General features: G+C 65.5%; 1 protein-coding gene across 2 annotated transcripts; it reads left to right on the top strand.

The window, feature by feature from the left end:
* Positions 695–19,411, top strand: ADSSL1 (adenylosuccinate synthase like 1). 2 transcript variants are annotated; one of them, XM_018065980.1, is made up of 13 exons: positions 700–963; positions 7,074–7,176; positions 10,342–10,404; positions 11,120–11,170; positions 11,343–11,409; positions 13,045–13,152; positions 13,252–13,333; positions 13,950–14,076; positions 14,710–14,864; positions 15,537–15,661; positions 16,185–16,282; positions 17,314–17,463; positions 17,535–19,411. In XM_018065980.1, the coding sequence occupies exons 1-13, from the start codon at positions 772–774 to the stop codon at positions 17,585–17,587; spliced, it is 1,374 nt and encodes a 457-aa protein (XP_017921469.1). In that variant the 5' UTR covers positions 700–771; the 3' UTR covers positions 17,588–19,411. The 2 variants fall into 2 exon arrangements, with proteins under 2 accessions (XP_017921470.1, XP_017921469.1); XM_018065981.1 differs by lacking the exons at positions 17,314–17,463; positions 17,535–19,411 and adding an exon at positions 16,403–17,307 and having other exon boundaries at positions 695–963.

Genomic DNA, 19,692 nt, shown 5'->3' on the forward strand with positions numbered 1-19,692 from the left:
GCCCAGCAGACCACGTGCACCGTCTCTGGGCGCCCAGTCTCTGCACAGGAGGAGCAGGAAGGAAGTTTCGGGGTGGCCAACGAGCACCGTGGCCGCCCTCTCCTGTGCCGGCCAGGTGACCTGAAAACACCGTCGCTTCTCCCTGGACTCAGAGCCCTGAGAACCGAGGGCAGCTGGAGGGCAGCCGCACTCCTGGATGGATGGGGCCCGCCTGCTGATGCCAGGGTGCCCTGTGACAGGCAATGGGGGTCCCCGCCCGAGCGGGTGGACCAGGGGACGCGCTGTCCTCTCTGTGACCACCAGAGGGCGCCCACGCCAGGCCGGGGTCCCAGGTTCACCGCGGGGCAGGTGCGTGCCCAGAGCGCCCCGCGTGGAACGCGGAGATGCAGCTCCCTTTGGGCAAATTGCACGCCCGCCCTGGAGGGGATCTAGACCCCCAAATGTGGGTTCGCCGGGCCCAGGCCCCGCCACGGGGAGGACAAGCGCGATTGCCCCCGGGAGCATGCCCGGGTCGCTCCAGCCTGGCAGCGCGGGAGGGACCCCGGAGTGCGCCTCTGGCCCGCGAGCCCCGCGGCCGGGCGCGCGGCCCCACCGGGCCCCGGGTGGCGGCGGGGGCGGGACCGGCGGCCCTGAGGTCCAGGCGGCGCTTCACGGCGCCGGAGAGCCCGCCCCGGCCCCGCCCCCCGCCCCAGGCCGGCTCCTTTTAATGGCGCGGCGCGCGGGTGCGGCGGGCTCTCGCGCGGCCCAGCGCAGAGGACGAGCCGAGCAAGCATGTCCGGGACCCGAGCCTCTAACGATCGGCCCCCCAGCGCGGGCGGCGTCAAGCGGGGGCGGCTGCAGCACGAGGCGGCGACCACCGGCTCCCGGGTGACTGTGGTGCTGGGCGCGCAGTGGGGGGACGAGGGCAAAGGCAAGGTGGTGGACCTGCTGGCCACGGACGCCGACATCATCAGCCGCTGCCAGGTGCGGGCCGGGCGCCGGGCCCTCCCCCACCCCGATCCGGCCGGACCCTGCCCTCCCTGCCCTCCCCCCTCCCCAACACGCCCCTTGGACGCCTTCCCTCCGGGGACTCCCTCCCCAGCCGCCACCCCCACCCACTGGGGCAGAGCGTCTTCCCTCCCCCATGGTCTCCCCCAGGGACCCCGCCTTCCCCGCCGGCCCCACCCCCAGGGCCGTGGGCCAGGGGCCGAGCTATAAATACAAGTCGCTGAGTTGGGGACACCCGATCCTCAGGGGGTGGGGTGTGCCATGGGTGACACTGGGGCGGGCATGTGGGGGCGAGGCGGGGACCCCGGTCCCCAGCGGCTTGGAGGCCACCCAGACTCCTCACTTCCTCCTTCTGCCTGGGGCTGGGACAGTGCTGGCTGACCACAAGGGGTCAGTGTGCGGGAGGAGGCTACCGGCTGGAGCCCAGAGTGGGAGCAGGCATGGCTTCTTGGAGCTGCGGAGGGTCAGCCAAGCGGGGGCAGAGACCCGAGCAGGACTGCAGGCCAGGGCCCGAAGGAGGAGAGGGAGGAGCCTGGGTCTTCTGGCCAGGGTGACCCCGAGGCTGGTGGTGCCACCCAGGATGCCAGACACAAGCTCTGTCCCCCAAGGGCTCCTGCCCGCTGCGGGCTGCTCTCTGCACCCCGTCTGTCTCCTGCACCCCTCGGGCCGTGCCGCGCTCAGGGTGCAGTGGGGTTGGCCTGGAGGGGTACACTGCTCCTGAGGCTCACATCCCCATGCGGGGAAGCTGCCAGAAGTGAGGAAGGGACGCCCTCTGGGCACCTCATGCCTGAGCTCCCGCCAGGTGGGGCCCAGGACTCAGCGCCACCGGGGCGGGGGCCAGTGTGCCCACTGGGGCAGATGCTGCTCGAAGGCTGACTGTGGGCTCCTAGAAGGTGTCTCCTGGAGGAGCGGGAGCCTCCCACCGTCTCAGCCCCTCAGCCGCAGCGAGCAAGTCCACCCCCCGTCCCCTGGCCCCTGGGCCAGGCTCGCAGCCCGTCTGCTGCGTGTCCCCTCGGGGGGCCTCCCTGCTCCAGCCGTGACGTCCAGGGCCCTCCATGTGACCTGCCCGCTCTGGGCAGCCTCACCCACCCTCCTCGAAGTGACCTCGGGGCTTGGCAGGTGTCCGTGAGGGCCCTCGCCTCGGAACCGCAGGGCTCCCCGCTGCCGCCGCGGTTCTGGAGGAAGGCCCTCGGTGCTCTGCCACCTGGGTTGGCAGGCCGGGCCCTGCCCTCTCCTGTTGCTTGTGAGAGCCGTGGGCAGGACCAAGCTAGGGCAGAGCCGCCTGGAGCCCCCCACCCAAGCGGGAGCCCACACAGCACCCTCTCCCTGACCCAGCTTCTCCCTGAGATCCAGTCTCCCCCTGCAGGCCTCCAGGTATCCTGGGAGCCCACCGTGACTTCTCCCCTCCAGCCTCCAAACAAGCTGGTGAGGCGGGGAAACGGGGCCAGAGCCACTGAGCCGTTAGAACAAGCGGCACATATGGGTCCTCCTGCGTGCCACACCCGCCTGGCACCAGTGCTGGGCTCTGGTTGGCGCAGGGAGGGTCCAGCCCCCACCCAGGGAGGACTGCTTTTGCCTGCAGCCCAGCGTTGTGGCCTTCACACGCACTTGGCCCCAGAGCTGGGTCAATCTCAGAGCTCTGGGCCAGGGCAGCGGGCAGCTGGCCGCAGAGTCACGGGTGGGGGACAGGGTGGGCTGGGAACCCAGCCCTGCCTGGGTGGCTGTCTAGAAGGGCTGAAACCAGCCAGCTCGTGACCAGAGGGGTCGCCTGGCCTGTCACCTGGGCCTGGGGTCACCCGAGCGGCAGCCGCGACCCCAGCGACCGCCCGGGGCCCGCGGTCCACCTGGGAAGCCCTTCAGCGGCCTGGCTCGGGGGAACTCACTTTCCACCTGCCCAAGGCGCCCCCGGTGGCCACCCTAGGTGCTCCCCATCCCGGGGGCTTGGGGCCCGTGGGCAGCATGCACCGCAAGACCCCCAAGACCTTCCTTAGGGTCCAGAGACCTGGGCCTTAGCCCCCTGCTGTTCTGTCCGCCTCCCCGCCCCGTGTGGATGGCGCCCGACCCTCCCCCGGCGTCGGGAGGCCCCCGGCGGCCTGGGCGCAGGTCCTGGGGCTGCTCCGGGCCCCGCGGCCCCAGGGCTCCCTTCTCCCCTCACTCGCCGCCCAGCGCCGCTTCCCTCCTCCTGGCCCGGGTCCCGCGGCAGCCTCGCGACAGCGACCCCAGAGCCGCCTCCGCGTCCCGCCGCCCCTTGCCGGCCCCCTCGGGCCGCGCGCTCCGCCCACTCCCTGGGAGACCCCGCCCCTGCGCCGGGCTTTCTGTCGCGGTGCCCGCGGGCATCCTTCCTGCTGTTGGAGGTACCCCACCCCCGACCCCCGTCGGGACGGGAGCCCGAGGGCCCGCGCGCCTGGCCTGCCTGTCAGGGCCCCGGTCACGGCCCCTCCTGCGCCGCGTGCTGTCCCCCCGCGGTGCCAGCCCTCCCTCTGTTTCCAGAGTTACCTTCAGCAGGCTTTGGGCCCCACAACAGCCCCGAGGCCTCAGGGCGCCCCGGGCAGGATTTTTATACGATTCCCCCCTCCAAGGGCAGTGAGGCGGCTCGGTGCAGGAGTCCAGCGCGGTGGGCCCATCAGCTCCGGGGCGCGGTGACCGAGGGCACATGGTCTCACTCCTGCGGGGTGAGGGGCCGCGCCCTGTGGCTCGGCGGTGCTCTGGATCTCTCTCCCCCTGAACCCCAGGCCGGCCCAGGGGCCTCTCGGGTCGGGGGCTCTGGGGGAGACGCCCGGTGGTGACTCCACGTGTGCACCCTCTCGTGACACCTGTCCCCCAGCAGAGGTTCCAGGGGGAGAGCCTCCGCAGGGTCACCTGGGCGGTCGTGGCCCTGGGCGGGGGAGCCCTGTGCACCCACCTGGGGCCCCTGCCCTCCCCCCTCTAGGCCTCACTCTGGTGCCTCGCGCAGAGCAGTTCTTTTTGGGGTGAACGGATGGATGGTGGACCGATGGTAGAGTCCCTCAGAGCAGACACCCAAAAAGACACGCTTTCACCCAGACCACAGTGGGGGTGGGGCCAGTTCCCAAGGCTCTCCACCTGGAGGGCAGACCCCTGGCTGTTGCCTGCTGGGCAGGATCCTGAGAAAACCCACCTCGTGGCCGCCCAGAGGCTCCGCCTCCGCCCACGGCCACGCCCAGGGCCGAGAGCAGAGTCACAGCCTCGGAGGCCTGCTGCCCACACCCACCCTCTATGTCTTGTTCGTCCACTCTGCGCTGGCCCCAAGGAGGGTGGGCTGGAGGACACCCGCAGAGACAGCAAGGGCCGGGGCTGGCCAGATCTTGGAGTGGGCCAGCCTTGGTGCTGTTGCTGTGTCCTTGAACAAGAAAGCCCCACTTGCTTAGATGCCTGCCGCCAGGGCAGCACCTGGTGGGGCCATCCACTGGGGACTTTGAGTGCCCGGCCAGGTCGTGGGGGTGGCGGCAGCGTCCCTGGGGCCTCTGAGCTGGCTGTGCCAGCTGTGAGGCTCCATCACGGAGGGGAGGACCTGCAGGGAGGTAGAGTCCTGAGGGTCCCCCGGGCAGAAAAGAGGGGTGAGGCTGGCTCCCGGTCACTCTGGACGGGAGCCTCCAGAGCCTGTCCACCTGGGGGGACAGGGAGGCAGTGCAGCCTGGAGGCAAAAGCCCTGAGGGGGCTGCCAGGCTGGGCCTGGGACTGAACCAGCTGTCCCTCTAGGCGGCTTTTCCCAGCCATGCCCCCAGCTCTCCCAGCCTGTGGACTGCAGACCCACAGCAGGGCTGGGGCGTTAGGGGTGGGGGTGGGTGGGATACCCCTGCCCCGACCTCACCCACGCCCCGGGAGAGGGCGGATGGGGGTTTCTGGGACGGTTGCCTGGACCTCTGCAGAGCTGCTGGGAGGGGCGCCCTCAGGTCAGCCAGCCCTGAGCTCAGCGTCCAAGGCTGGCTTATACCCCAGGAGTGGACCGTGGCCTGGTACCTGGGCCCTGTAGCCAGCGGGGGTCATTTGCCACCCATGGACCCACGGCGGCCTGCGCCTGTTCCTAGGCACTGGTGTTTACCCCAAACAAAGGTGGAGTGTGCTCGGCCCAGCTGACGCTGGCACTGGGCAACTGAGAACCGGGGAGGGGGCAGAGTGTCTAGGCCCCCGCCACCGCAGGCAGGACGCGGCTGGGGGCGGATCTGGCTCACAGGGAGAGAGGCTGCAGGGAGGCCATCAGCCCACCACCTGGTCTCGCTGCAAACTCCTTTCCTGGGACCTCGGGTCCCCCCACCCTCCGCCAGGCTGCCCCACCTACGTGGCAAAGGTGACCGTGGGCATGAACTGCACAGAGAACCTCGTGTGCCGGGAGGCACTGCACGTGTCCCGAGGTGAGGGCAGAGTAAGGATGGGGTCTCTGGGGGGGCCCAGTGACCCCAAAACCCAGGCCATCAGTCACAGTGACTCAGATGCTCAAGGCTGAGCCCACCGCCTCTCCCCCCCGCACCCTGGTCAGCATCAGCTCCCTCCCCTCCAGCAGCCCCCCTGGGGTCCCTTGCTTGCTGGCCCACCTGCCCGGTTCGCTCCCAGCTGGCTCCATCCTGAGCCCCTTGGGGCCTGGCACTGCGCCACCCCTGCTTGTGGGGCCCCCTCCTTGGTCCCCAGCCCCCCCTCCACCATGTCCCCTGCCCCCCATCATCGGCTCAGAGCCTGTGGTCAGTTCCCACAGGGACCACCGGCTCAGGCACCCGGGGGGCGGCAGGCTGTCCTCCAGGGTGAGTGGGCTGTGGCACAGGGCCCTGTTGTGCAGCAGGGGCCCCAGGACACACACCGGGACCCCACTGACCCCAGGGGTCAGTTAGAGGCAAACCTGCCCTGGCCCTCCAATCCCGGGGTCATTCCAGACAGGCCTCTGCACATGCGCGTGACACACGGAACACTTGGGGTCTGCAGGGCCATCGGGGGTGGCTGGGACGGAAGCTGGGAAAGGGGCATTGAGGGGAGGTCGGGCTCTGGCCACTCTCCTTAAATTGCCCGAGTGTGAAGTGAGGGAGGTCCAGGAGAAAGTGCCCCCACTAGGGTCCCCCCACCCCCGCTTGGGCCCTTTCCGTGGGGGAGACGGGAGGTGTGTGAACCTCCCCAGCCCCGCCACAAGGAGCAGGTGCCCCCGGGGGAGGACACGGCCCTCATTCGGCCAGGCCTGGCCGGGCAGGAAGCGACCACGCACACGTGTGGGGCTCGTCTCTGCTCGGCCCTGAGGGGCACGGGTGCTGGAACCCTCACAGCCAATGGCCATCACCTCCTCTGCCAGCCAGGAGGAGAGCGGGGCATGGAGGGCAGGGGCCCAGCCGTGGAGGGGCCCCACGGATACTCGAGTGCCTTGCAGGAGGCGGGCTGGCGGGGCTCCAAGGCCTCAGGCAGCAGCCAGGACACATCCCCTCCCCGGGCCCTGCTCACCGGCTCCGGGGCCCACACTGGGGCCCGCACTGGCCTCTAGAGCCTAGACCTGGGGCTGGAGCCCGGCTTCCCTCCTGGGTGGGGCCTCCTCCTGGCTACCCGCACACCGCAGTCGGCCTCAGGATGGTTTTTCCTGCTTTATTCCTGGTGTGAGGCGCAGGCCCAAGGGAGGGCTTGCTGTTGCACCGGCTCCTGGTCCCGGAAAGGCTGTGCTGCCTGCCCGCCCCCTCCCCCCTCGGAGCTCAGGCTCTGTGGCAGCAGGGCCTGAATCTCTGCTCCCTGCATCATCCTCGCGTCAGAGGAGGAAGCCCAGGGGGAGCTGTGGGCGGGCAGGCAGGGCTCTGAGCCTGTGGAGGCTTCAGGGGCTTCACTGAGCCGGCCTCCCCGGAGTCAGCCCAAGAGGGTCCTGGGTGTGGGGGCCAGCCTGTTTCTTGGACCCAGTGTCCCGGCCAGGCCCTGGCACCCCAGACACGCATCGGAGCCAGCCACTGGACCAGGCTCCCCACGCCCAAGCAGAGATGGCATCTCACACTCCTGCCACCCGGGCAGCCCAGAGGGGGCTCCTGAGCACCTGCATTTAGAGCTACCCAAGTGAGCTAGGTGCCAGGCAGGCCTCCTGGGGTAGATGCCGATCCGGTTTCTGTCCCCAGGGAGGCAACAATGCTGGCCACACCGTGGTGGTGGACGGCAAGGAGTATGACTTCCACCTGCTGCCCAGCGGCATCATCAACCCCAAGGCCGTGTCCTTCATCGGTGAGTGCCCGCCCGCCCGCCTGCCCCACCGCAGCCCAGGAACCCATGGGTGTGAGTGGAAGAGGCCTGGACATCGTCGAGCCCAGGGGTCCATACGCAGGCTGGACGTAGCGGGGCACGGGGCTGGGCCCCGAGGGTCAAGGTTCCAGCCCCACCGGGACCCCTTGCAGAGGCCTCTGATCTGGGGACCCCGCCTCGGGGCCCTGCTCGGAGCCCAGGACCCCCTCCTCCCCACGCCTGGGATGGAGGGACAGGTGGAGGGTGCAGGAGGCTCCCTGAGCGCTCGGACTCCCCGGATGTGTGTGTGTGCAAGCCTGTAGGTGTGTGTGTGGGTGAGTGAGGGTGTGGGTGTGCACGCGTGTGTATGGCAAGTGTGGGTGTCACGTGTGTGAGTGTGTGTGCGTGCCTGTGAGAGTGTGTGCACGTGTGATGCCCGTGGGTGAGTGTGCGAATGTTGTGGGGCTGGCTCCCCTGTGGGTCTGTGTGGGCTCTGCGTGGGCAGCTGTCCCCCACCCTCCTCCAGCCCCTGGGCAGCCCCCTCCCCCACCCCTTCCCACTGCCCTCTCCTGCCCACCCCTCCAGGACACACTCTGGGAGCTTCGGGGACTTTTCCTTTCGGCTCTTTCCACCACTGAGCAGGGCCACACACGTGACTCACTGCCCCGCCCCCCCCCGGAAGCAGGGCTGGCACAGCGAGTGTGTGCCCGCTGGTGGCGTGGGTCCAGCCCTGGGTGTGAGCCCAGGGGCGCTATTGCAGCAGTGGGCCTGTGGGGCGGTGGGCGGTCAGGCTGAGCAGGAGAGGGCGGTGGCCCAGGGGCTTCGTGGTGCAGACTGGGCCCTGGTGGAGGGTGAGGACCCCGGTTCACCCGGGACCCCGCACCCAGGGGCCAAGTCTCTGCCCCAGGAGGCTGCTGGGTGCCACTAGGTGGGAACCAGGCCAAGCAGGCACCACGTGCTGCGGGGAGGGGAGAGGCGGTCTGCCTGGTGTCCTGGGAGCCAGAGGTGGATGGGGGCCAGTGGCCCCCAGGAGCATGGGCAGGGGCCAGCCCGGCCAGATACTGACGGGAGCCCCCGGTAGGGGTGGGATGCACCGGCGCTCACGCGGCCCCCCGCCAGGCCCCGCCCCGTGGCCATCTCGGGGCTCCTGGCATTTAGATGACCTTTCGAGCCCGGTGTGGCTTGCCGCCTCTGAGTCACTCCCGTCTGGACCTGTGTCCCATCTCCCTCCGCCAATCCCGGCGCCTGCGGGACGCACCCCCCGGGAAGGCCGCGGGGGCCCCACCCGGCGGGCTTTGGTCTCAGAGGAAGGGGCAGCCTTGGCTTCAGCCTGGGCCCCTGGTGGGCTTGTGGCCGTGGCGAGCCCCCTCCTCGGCTGGGCTCGGCACCCGCCCTCTACTCACCCCTGCTTCAGTTTTACAGGGATGGGGAGGCCTGGCTCAGTTTCACGGGAATGGGGAGGCCTGGCTCAGTTTTACAGGGACGGGGAGGCCTGGCTCCCGAGACCAAACAGCTGCAGGCTGTGTTTCTCCCCGCCTGCTGCTTTCCCGTCTCCGTGTACATCAACCACAACAGCTCTGTTGAGGTATAACTTACACACCATGAAATGCGCCCCGGGAGGGTAGGATGGTGCATCCGCCCCAGCTCAGTTCCGGAACAGTTTCTCCCTCCTGAAGACCTCCCCCAGCAGCCCTCATCTGCTGTCTCTCTAAATGAAGGCTTTTGTTTGGACCATTTTTTATTGTGATAGAGTACACGTAATATAAACTTTCCATCTTTCATAAAACAGAATTTATTTTATGTAAATGCATGTATTTTCTTCTAAATTTTATGCCCTACTTCCTTTCTGGGTATTCAGGTTCCCTCTATTTGATGAAACAGTGGCCGCACAGTTTTTTTTGTAAATGCCCTTTCGTGGCAAAACAGTTGGCAACCCCAGATCTGTGCGCTGATTTTTCTTTGAAATGTGGAATCTTCTTAGAAGCCCTGGGCAGCTCAGTGGTCACCTGACAGCCAAGTCTGTGGAGGGGACAGGCAGGTCTGAGTTGACCAGATGTGAGCTGACCACTTCGGAGCTGACCCCGACCCACCACACAGCTGACAGTGAGCTATGTGACAGTCGGGGAACGTTGGCCCAGTGAGCAATTTAACCACTCATTTCTTTCAAACTGCATCTTGGGAATTAAGCCTCTTAATGAGAATTATTAAGCTCCTTCTCGTGGCAAAAAAAAAAAAAAAGTTTCCATGTTAACCGTTTTTAACCGTCCAGTTCAGGAGCATCGAGTACGTTAGTATTGTCTCGCAGCATCAGCATGTCCGTCTGCAGAGCTCCGCCCCCCCGAACTCTCCATCCCCTTTCCCTCCCCTCGCCCCGGCCCCCAGCACCCTGCCCTCTGTCCCTGTGAGTCTGACTCCTCCAGGGACCTCGTACAAGGGGGACCTCATACAAGGGGGTCATACAGAGAATGGCCTTTAGTGTCTGGCTTACTTCACTTTATTTATTTATTATTTATTTCACAGAAGGGCTTCCCTGGGGGCTCAGATGGTAAAGCATCTGCCCTGCCATGCAGGAGACCCGGGTTCAGTCCCTGAGTGGGGAAGATCCCCTGGAGAAGGGAATAGTTACCCACTCCGGTATCCTCACTTTCACTTTTCACTTCCATGCATTGGAGAAGGAAATGGCAACCCACTCCAGTGTTCTTGCCTGGAGAAGCCCAGGGACAGGGGAGTCTGGTGGGCTGCCGTCTATGGGGTCGCACAGAGTCAGACACGACTGAAGCGACTTAGCAACAGCAGCAGCAGCCGGTATTCTTGCCTGGAGAATTCCCTAGACAGAGGAGCCTGGCCGGCTACCATCCATGGGGTCACAGAGTCAGGCACGACTGAGTGGCGAAGGCTTCCACCCTTATTTCACTTTATGTAGTGCGCTTGACGTCCATCCGTGTGGCAGCATGCCCTTCCTTTTCACAGCTGTATAATAATCCCGTTTTGTGGCTGAACCACATTTTCTTTGTCCATCATTGATGTCCACTGACGGACAGCTGGGTTCTTTCCCCGTCTTAGCCATCATGAGCGATGCAGCCGTCAGCATGAGGGCGTGAATTTCACGGCGTTTTAAGTGTGAAGTCCCTCTGTGACCCAATTCAATCTCGTGTCTATGTCTCTCAGGCAATGGAGTGGTTGTCCACTTGCCGGGCTTGTTTGAAGAAGCAGAGAAGAACGAGAAGAAAGGTAGGTCCGTGTCCCCGCGGAGCCGCGCCGTCCGGGAGCCGTGTGTGCTCCCCGCGGCCGAGTTGGCGGTGCTCCCCGTGTGGTTTCTGCCGATGGCGGCGGCAGGTGGGCAGGTGGTGCGGTTTCCACGCTGGCCCCCGGCCCGTGCCTGCTGGCCCTGCTCACACCAGAAGCCTGAGAGCAGGCAGTCAGTCCAGGGGCCCCAGCCTTTGGCTTCAGGCCACAGCCTCTATGTCGCAGGCGAGCTTTCCTGACACTGGGGACCGGTGATGCCAGGAGCTGCAGACGCAGGCTCTCCAGGACAGAACCCTGAAGCCTGGACTTGGACCCTGATGTCCCGAGAATGGGGACAGTTGGGCCGACCTCCCTGCAGGGAAGGGTGTGGTCCCTGGGGGCTGCTCAGGGGCAGGAGGCAAGCAGGCAGTGACTAAGGCTGCCAGCCAGGCACGCGGGCAGGTGGGCCCCCAGTGGTTGTTGAGAGGCAGGTGGGCGGCACTGCAGCCCTAAGGTGCCCTGGACGGAGCAGAGCCTCCGCCTCGGGGCCCAGGCTCAGAGCAGGCGCAAAAGGAGCCCGCGGGCCCTGGCCCCGGGACGTGGGCTCCAGGAGGTGCCAGGACGGAGCCCGTGAGGAGACAGAGCCACCCTTGGGGACGCGGGTGGATATCCCCAGGCCCCCGGGGGAGGGCCCGTCTCCGACCGCGTGCCGTGTCCGCAGGCCTGAAGGACTGGGAGAAGAGGCTCGTCATCTCTGACCGGGCCCACCTCGGTGAGTCCTGGGGCCTCCCTGCTCGCCTGCGAATAAGTGACCTTCTCCGAGGCCGTGGCAGGTCAGGGTGGCTGCCAGTACAGGCCTAGGGGAGGGACCCGTGGTGTCCCCAGAGACCCCGTAACCTTCTGTCTCTCTTGCCCCCCGATGCTCCTGCCCACCCGGCCGGCAGTGTTCGACTTTCACCAGGCGGTGGACGGGCTCCAGGAGGTGCAGCGGCAGGCCCAGGAGGGCAAGAAGTGAGTGGCATCTGCGCTGTCCCCGGGCCTCAAGTCCACAGCCGCAGAGCTGGGGGCGTGTCGGCTGGAGGGGGGGGGCGTGCGTCCACCAGGAGCCCCGAGGACAGCGTCCGTCAGTTCACCCCGCGCCTCCCCAGCCCTGAAGCCCAGGCGAGCCGCCTCTCCCAGGGCCGGGCAGTCCTCCCTGGGGCCACCCCCAGGAGTGCCCGTGCCATCCGCCACCTGCCGCGCCCCCCGCCCCTGCTGCAGTCCCAGGCCAGCCTTGACCGCAGCTCCAGCGGGCGCCGAAGCCTGCCTAGCCGCCTCAATGGCCAGTCACTGGTTCTCCGGAGACGCGCGCTGCAGTGGGCCAGGGACAGCGCCAAAGCCAGGACAGGAGCGAAGCAGACCAGAATCCTGCCTCTCACACGTGTGCACACACACACAACCAGAGCGTGCGTGCGCGCAGATTATACACGCACGGCCGTGCACACTCACATAGAGGGACACGCATGCCTCACAGGGGGACGCGCATGCACACGCACACGGGACGCACATGCACACACACACAGAGGGACGTGCGTGCACACTCACACGGGGGGACACGCATGCACACTCACACAGAGGGACACACATGCCTCACAGGGGGACGCACATGCACACTCACACGGGACGCACATGCACACTCACACAGGGGCACGTGCGTGCACACTCACACGGGGGGACACGCATGCTCACTCACAGGGGGACACACATGCACACTCACAGAGGGACACACATGCTCACACAGAGGGACACGCATGCACACTCACACGGGGGACGCACATGCACACTCACACAGGAACACGCGTGCTCACTCATACAGAGGGACACGCATGCACACTCACACAGAGGGACACGCATGCACACTCACACGGGGGGACACGCGTGCACACTCACATGGGGGGACACGCGTGCACACTCACACGGGGGGACACGCGTGCACACTCACACGGGCGACATGCATGCACACTCACAGAGGGACATGCATGCACACTCACAGAGGGACACGCATGCACACTCACACGGGGGGACACGCATGCTCACTCACAGGGGGACACACATGCACACTCACAGAGGGACACACATGCTCACACAGAGGGACACGCATGCACACTCACACAGGAACACGCGTGCTCACTCATACAGAGGGACACGCATGCTCACACATGCTCACATATGAACACGCCCTCACACACTCATGCACAAGTACACACACACAAGGCTTGGCCGCTCCCCGACCTGGGCTGGGCTGTGGTGGGCAGTGGGTACAGGGTGGCACTGCCAGGTTCCAGTTCTGAGGAGATGGCAGGTGCCCAGAGCAGCAGCCTCAGTGCTGGGCAGAAGGCAGCTGGGCCAGGGAGGGCACCGCCGGGCACTGGGCCTCTGGGGGCCACGGGAGGGCCAGGGCCGGGACTTGGACCCACGTGCTGGCCCCACAACCCAGCCACTGAGGCTGGGGCTGGGGAGGGCCCTTGGGCATCGCCCGGCTCAACCTTGGTGTACAGGGGTGGATGCTGAGGGCTGGCCGGGGGCCCCGGGTTCCCAGGCTCCTCCCCCAGTTCCAGCAGGCCCGCCTAGGTCCCCTGAGCTCATGGCCCTGGCCCTGTCTTCCAGCATCGGCACCACCCGGAAGGGGATCGGGCCAGCCTACTCGTCCAAGGCCGCCCGCACTGGCCTCCGCATCTGCGACCTCCTGTCCGACTTCGACGAGTTCTCCTCCCGGTACCTGACCCGTCCCCAGCCCTGGGCTGGGGGAAGCCAGGCAGGGAGGCGGGCGCGGGGCTCAGGCAGATGGGGTGGCAGCCACTGTCGCTTCCACAGATTCAAGAGCCTGGCACAGCAGTACCAGTCCATGTTCCCCAGTTTGGACGTGGACACCGAAGGCCAACTCAAGAGGCTCAAGGTAGAGCTGGGCGCCCCAGTGCCGGGCAGGCCCGCCCCACCGAGGGCCCCTCCACAGCCGTGTGCACTGCGTGGCGCCCCGGAACAAGACCTTATTTCCCGGTGGCTGGGCTCGGGGGCCACAGGCCTCCCACAGGAGCCCCCGGTTGGCGGTCTTCTCAGGAGGCCAGGGGCTCACCTGCTGACCTGGCCGCTCTAGTCCTCTCTGAGGAAACGACCCTGGATACTCCAGGGGCCATAAGCAGACCCTGTCGGTCTGGGGCAGGAGGCAAAGGCGTCCCAGCTCACTGCTAGAGGGATGGAGCGGGTGGGATGGACGTGCTGGGGGACAGAGGCCAACCCCGTCCATTGCGGGCAGGAGCTCGAGGTGTCCCAGCTCACTGCTAGAGGGACGGAGCAGGCGGGAGACAGGAGGATGTCCGCACAGAGCCCTTCTGGAAACCTCCAGGACCGGACCCCAGCTCCTCCAGCCTCCTCTGGGGCCCTAGATGTAGACAGGGATGGACCCACAGGGATGCATGCCGACCAAGGGCCTCACTGGGCAGGAATTTGGTGGAAGACGGGAGGAGGCCAGAGCCGGGTGGACCCCCTTCTTGCATCCTGGCCCCTTCTCCCAGGGCTTCGCCGAGCGGATCCGCCCCATGGTCCGAGACGGCGTCTATTTCATGTACGAGGCGCTCCATGGCCCCCCCAAGAAGATCCTCGTGGAGGGCGCCAATGCAGCCCTCCTTGACCTTGACTTCGGTGCGTCCCCGGCCAGGGCCCCGTGAACCCCGCCTGTGCTGTCTGCCAAGGGGACAGCTGTGGTGGGCTCGCCTTCCACACCAGGCTGCCCTCTGTGCCCGGGAAAGAGTGCTACTGCCCTCTTCCCACGACCTCAGCTGGGAGGGGGGAAGGGAGGCTAGGCTGGGGATGAGGGACGGCGATGAGGGGCAGGGATGAGGGATGGGAATGAAGGATGAGGGGGATGAGGGACGGGGATGGGGATGAGGGTGGGGATGAGGAGCAGGGATGAGGGATGGGGATGAGGGGGATCAGGGACAGGGGTGGGGATGAGGGACGTGGATGGGGATGAGGGATGGGGATGAGGGAGAGACTGGCTGGGCCGGGGAGCCCCAACTGCCCCACCTGGGCCTCTGTCCCCGCTGTCCCCACTGTGTGTGTCCCCTCTGGTGTGCCCAGGGACACACCAGTCCTGAGGCCGCCTGGCGCAGGTGAGGCACCCACCACCCAAACCTGAGGGACCCTCCCCCCCCCCGCCATCTCATACACACAGCACCCTGCGTCGGCCATGCCCCTAATGGTCCCTGGGCGCACCGGGGCGACCCCTCGCCAGGATTCCTGCGGGGTGGCGACCCGGCTGGCTCTGTCTCGCAGGGACCTACCCCTTCGTGACGTCCTCCAACTGCACGGTAGGCGGTGTGTGCACTGGCCTGGGCATCCCGCCCCAGAACATAGGCGAGGTCTACGGCGTGGTCAAGGCCTACACCACACGCGTGGGCGTCGGCGCCTTCCCCACCGAGCAGATTAGCGTGAGTCCCCAGCCCCGGGGGACTGCGGGCACCTTGTGGAGGGACCGGGGAGGCCTCAGAGAAGATGCTGAGGCTGCAGCTCCAGCCGCCCCCCAACCGCCGTGTGGCTGTCCCGCAGAGCCCCCGGCTGAGGAAGGACCCTGAGAGCCTTCTCTCTGGCCCCTGCTGGGCACCCAGGCCGCCTTCCTCCGGGGCCTGAGAGAGCCTGGGTTTGGTCTCAGCCGGAGGAGAGCAGGGTGGAGCAGCGCCCCGCCTCCCCAGCAAATTGCCCTCCAGCCTCGTGGGTGTCTCTGAAAGCTCAGGACGGCCCCTGCCTTTCTCTCCCCAGCCTTGTGCCCGCGAGGCTGGAGGGACACTAGGCTCCTGTCCTGAGCAGGTGTGTGAGGGCCAGAGCAGGAAGGGGATATGCTGGGCAGAGTTACGAACCCCGGAGAAAGAAGCAGAAAATGAGCACACAGCCTGCCTGAGGGCAGCTGCAGGGTCTGCAGGTCCACCCTCACCTGCCCGTGAGGCCAGGACGGGGCGGCCACGAGGCTCAGCTGGGGCGGGCGTGCCGGGGCCCGGGACGGGCAAGCGGGCGTGAGGAAGGGTGGTCGTCAGGGGGCCATGGCAGGGCGGGCAGCCAGCTCGGGCTCCGTCCCCGCAGCCCCCGGACCCTCTGTCGCCCCGCAGGAGATCGGGGACCTGCTGCAGAGCCGCGGCCACGAGTGGGGCGTGACCACGGGCAGGAAGCGGCGCTGTGGCTGGCTGGACCTCATGATCCTGAGATACGCCCACATGGTCAACGGATTCACCGCGTGGGTGGTGCTGAGGCGCCCTCCACTTCCCGGGCGCCCACCCCCCGGGGGCCCAGCCCCAGCTCCCCAGACGCTGCAGGAACAGGGCAGCCGGGCCTCGGGGCTCCGGCCCACAGTCCTCCCCACACAGGGGGACCTCACCCCAGGGAGACCCTTCCACACAGCGAGGCCACTGGGGGGTGATGGGGAGGGCCGTCCAGGGCGCCCTGGGGCTGGCCCTGCCTTGGCTCCTGAGCATAGACAGGGAAGGCAACATCGTGAGGCCAGAGGGTGTCCCGCCGCCGGAAGTGGTGCAGACGGCTCTCCTGGAGCCGGGGAGCGATCCCAGAGCAAAGGGCCTGCACTCGTCCAGACCCCTGTTCTGCTGGGCCGTAGGGCCGGGGCAGTGCTGGACTCCCAGCCTAACCGTCGGGGGCTCTGGCATCCTCCGTCCTAGTCCTGCAAACAGAGGAGCGAGGGGTGGGGCTGGGCGGGAGCAGCGAGGCAGCTGACGGCCCTCGGCTTCTCGCTGTGCTCTGGACAGGCTGGCCTTGACGAAGCTGGACATCCTGGACGCCCTGGACGAGATCAAGGTTGGCGTGGCGTACAAGCTCGGCGGGAAGCGGATCCCCTACTTCCCAGGTGCGGGCACCGCCGCCCCCCTGCCCTTGGCCACTGGTCTCAGGCGAAGGGACGGCATGTGCGCGTCGGGCGCACGGGGCAGCCTGTGTCAGAGGCCCTTCCCACTTCTGTGCGCTGCAGGTTCTCACCCTGAGCGGAGGCCTGTGCGTCCACGCTCTGAGGAGGGCTCAGCGGGACTCAAGGGCTGGCCCGACCCCAAGACCTTGGGGGATCCCCAGGGTCAATGCCCACCTCCCGGGAGCTGGGGACTCACCTGAAATAGCAGACATGGGCTCTGGACGCTCAAAGCTCTGGACAAATAGGAAGGTGATGTTGACCTAGGAAAACACATGTTTTTGGTTAGACTTTTTAAGGTCTCCCTGAAGTTTCTGTGACCAAGCAAGCGTCTCTTCTTCTGAAAAGCGTAAAGGCAGTGATGTTGTCCTGTGTGTCTGGCCTGGGGTCACGGATGACCCCACCCCCACCGGCGGCCGTGGGCGAGCTGCCCCCGCTGCCCCCCAGCGTGTGTGTGCGCAGACTCTTGGCTGTGGGAGCCCCGTGCGTCCTCTCGGCCAGTGTCCCCCAGACCGACTGACTCTGAACTCTGAGAGGACACAGCAGGGGAGCGCTGGGACTCAGGGCATGTACTTGGAATGGACAGCTCCTTCCAGCAATTTCTGACCACAGGGGTCGTTGGCATCTGCTGTGAGGCCAGGAGTCCAGACCAAGTGGGATCCTTGCCCTGGGGAGGGGAACGTAGACCCTTCAGGAACCCTAACACCGCAGGACCTCAAATCCCCTTAGAAGCGGGGTCCTCAGAATTGCTCAGCTGAGGTGTCCCCTGGAATCCGTGTCCAGGGCGGCGTGTCCTCTTGGCTGGAAGGGGATCAGGCAGCGTCCCAGAACCACCCCCCAGCCCTGAGAAAACCAAGCAGAGCTGCTTGCCTCCTCTGCCCCCGAACGCTGGGGCAAGCAGACCCCGGGCTGGGGGTCCCAGGCCCACAGCTACGCAGACATCGGTGGCACACGGCTCACCCAGCCCACGTCCGCAGCCAACCAGGAGATCCTGCAGAAGGTGGAGGTGGAATACGAGACACTGCCGGGGTGGAAGGCGGACACCACGGCCGCCCGGAAGTGGGAGGACCTCCCCCCGCAGGCCCAGAGCTACATTCGTTTTGTGGAGAACCACGTCGGAGTGGCAGGTGGGTGCCCCGCGTCCAGCCACGCCCTCCACCCGCCTCACCCCAGGCTGAACCTCCCCTTCCCCTTTCAGTGAAATGGGTTGGTGTCGGCAAGTCCAGAGATTCGATGATCCAGCTGTTTTAGACAAAGCCGGAGCTGACCCCAGCGGCGTGGCCCACGTCGTGTCCTTTCCTCGGCCAGCAGAACCAACGCCGTGAACTAAGAGATTTGAAAGCTATTTTCTGTACTTTCGTATTGCTCTTTGAGCCTTCAGCCCAACCCACTGACTTCCACAACGTGAAGCATCTGAAAGCCAGTGCTGTGTGCGTGTTTTAAAGTCCTGCTGTTTCACGTGAGCTCAAACCAGAGCCCTTTTCTGGCTCCTTAACTGTCACGTGGTTGTCTATACAGTTGGAGCCGCTGAGTAATAAACAAATCCCGCAGCCGCTGAGCAGCAGTGAGCAGTGCAGGCTTTTTTCTGACTTCGTCATCGTTACTTTGACTTTTAACTGCTCAAGGCATCACTCGGCAGCATCAGTGGCCTGGGTGACTCACATTTTCGGTGTCAGGAAGCCAAGCCGTTTGTTTGCTCAGACAACAAAATGGGAGCAGCCCAGGGATGGAAGACCACGGGCATGAAGCATGTTTTCCAAGATGGAAAGTCTCCGCAGACCCGCTCTAGATGCCAGAGCCCTCCCCACACAGCAGGTCCTGCCTTTCAGTGGGACGCCCTCTGCCCCGCCCCATGTTCCCCAGGCGAGGAAGACGCTTCTCAGCTGGCAGAACCTGCAGAGACCCTGCTGTGGTCTGTGCTCAGCTGGAAGCCGTACTCGGCTCATTCAACAACGCTTCAGAGTGCGCAGTCAGTTTAGAAAAATAACTGGCCTTTTGGTGTCATTTCAGAGAGGGGAGGGTTTATACACATGGAGAGGCTGGGAGTCTGCCAGGCTTAAACCCTCACTTTCTGGAGCTGAGGATGTCATCTGGGCTCCCTGGCATTGGGCAGATGCCAACCGGCTCGCTCCCCGTGGACCCCGCCAGCCCCAGGATGTTCTGCCGGGCCCGGTGTCACCGGCTCGCACCCTGGAGTCCCAGACTCTCGTGACAGCATATTAGGTGAACGGGCCGCATATTGGGAGTATGGCTTCACATACACACTAGCGAGCTTTTCCAAACGGCCGAGAATGCCTTCAGTGATTTGAAAGAATGCGGGAGCACGTGTGTGGACCAGCTTCCTCGGGCAGCCGGGCTAGAAGTGAGAAACATCAGAAGAAACAGACCCTGGCGTTCCCTTCACGACAGAGCAAAGGAGAGGAAAGGAGAGAGCCCCGAGGCAGGGTGAGCTCTTAGGGAAGGAGGAGGTGGACCCCAGCTCTCCTCCCTGCCCCCGGGGACTGTGCTTCTCGTGACCAGATGACCGTCTCATCCCATCTTGCTACAACAGAGGGGTGCATGCTCTGGGCAATCAACCAGAACGGACATTTTTCAGAAGAAAGAGAAATCACTTTGTTCTGTGTAAAAAGCTGCACTCCTGGCTCAGCAAGGTCAGCCTGCAACTTAGATTAGAAAGCTGCCGCTAAATCCTTCACTCCAGTACAAGCTGTTGTTTCCTTCCAGCTCTGGACCACATCCTGGGGAGGCAGCCGCAGGCGGCATGTCTGACTATCTGCAGAAGTTTTACAGAAAAGACCAAACTCGAGGGGTCGCCATTCTTGGCTGGCACCGGCGTCCTCACCCTTGTGTGGCCCAGAGATGGGAGGGTAGGGGGTGAGGTTGGCTGCCTTCTTTCAGCATCAGGTGCTGTGAGGGTCTGAGCAATTATAACCTGGTGTCCTCTCTCCTTGGCACCAACAGCAGACCTCCAGGGTAGAGGAGCTTACACTGGTCTCAATTGAGTATGTGGGGAAAAGACAAGTAAGTGATTTGAGGCTGTTGCTCCATAAAATGTGTTTTCAAGCTCTTTGGAAAGCTGTCGTTAGTGTTCATTACCCTACCACTGAGCCATCCCACTCCTAGGCACTGGCCCATGAATGTCCAGAAGAAGCCTCGGAAGAGAATGTTCAGAGCAGCTGCCTTCACCAGCACGAAACCCGGCACAGCCCATGCGCCTGTCCACAGGGCAACGAAAGCTGTGGTCCGTCCACACACAGGCACACTCAGCAACCGGAGGGGGAGACCACGGCCGGTGCGGGACCCTGGACGGTCTGGGAGTCAGCCAGCTGAGGGGGAAAGCCAGACACAGGGCTGCG

The sequence above is a fragment of the Capra hircus genome, chromosome 21 (genome assembly GCF_001704415.2).
Source record: "Capra hircus breed San Clemente chromosome 21, ASM170441v1, whole genome shotgun sequence".
Taxonomy (NCBI): Eukaryota; Metazoa; Chordata; class Mammalia; order Artiodactyla; family Bovidae; genus Capra; species Capra hircus.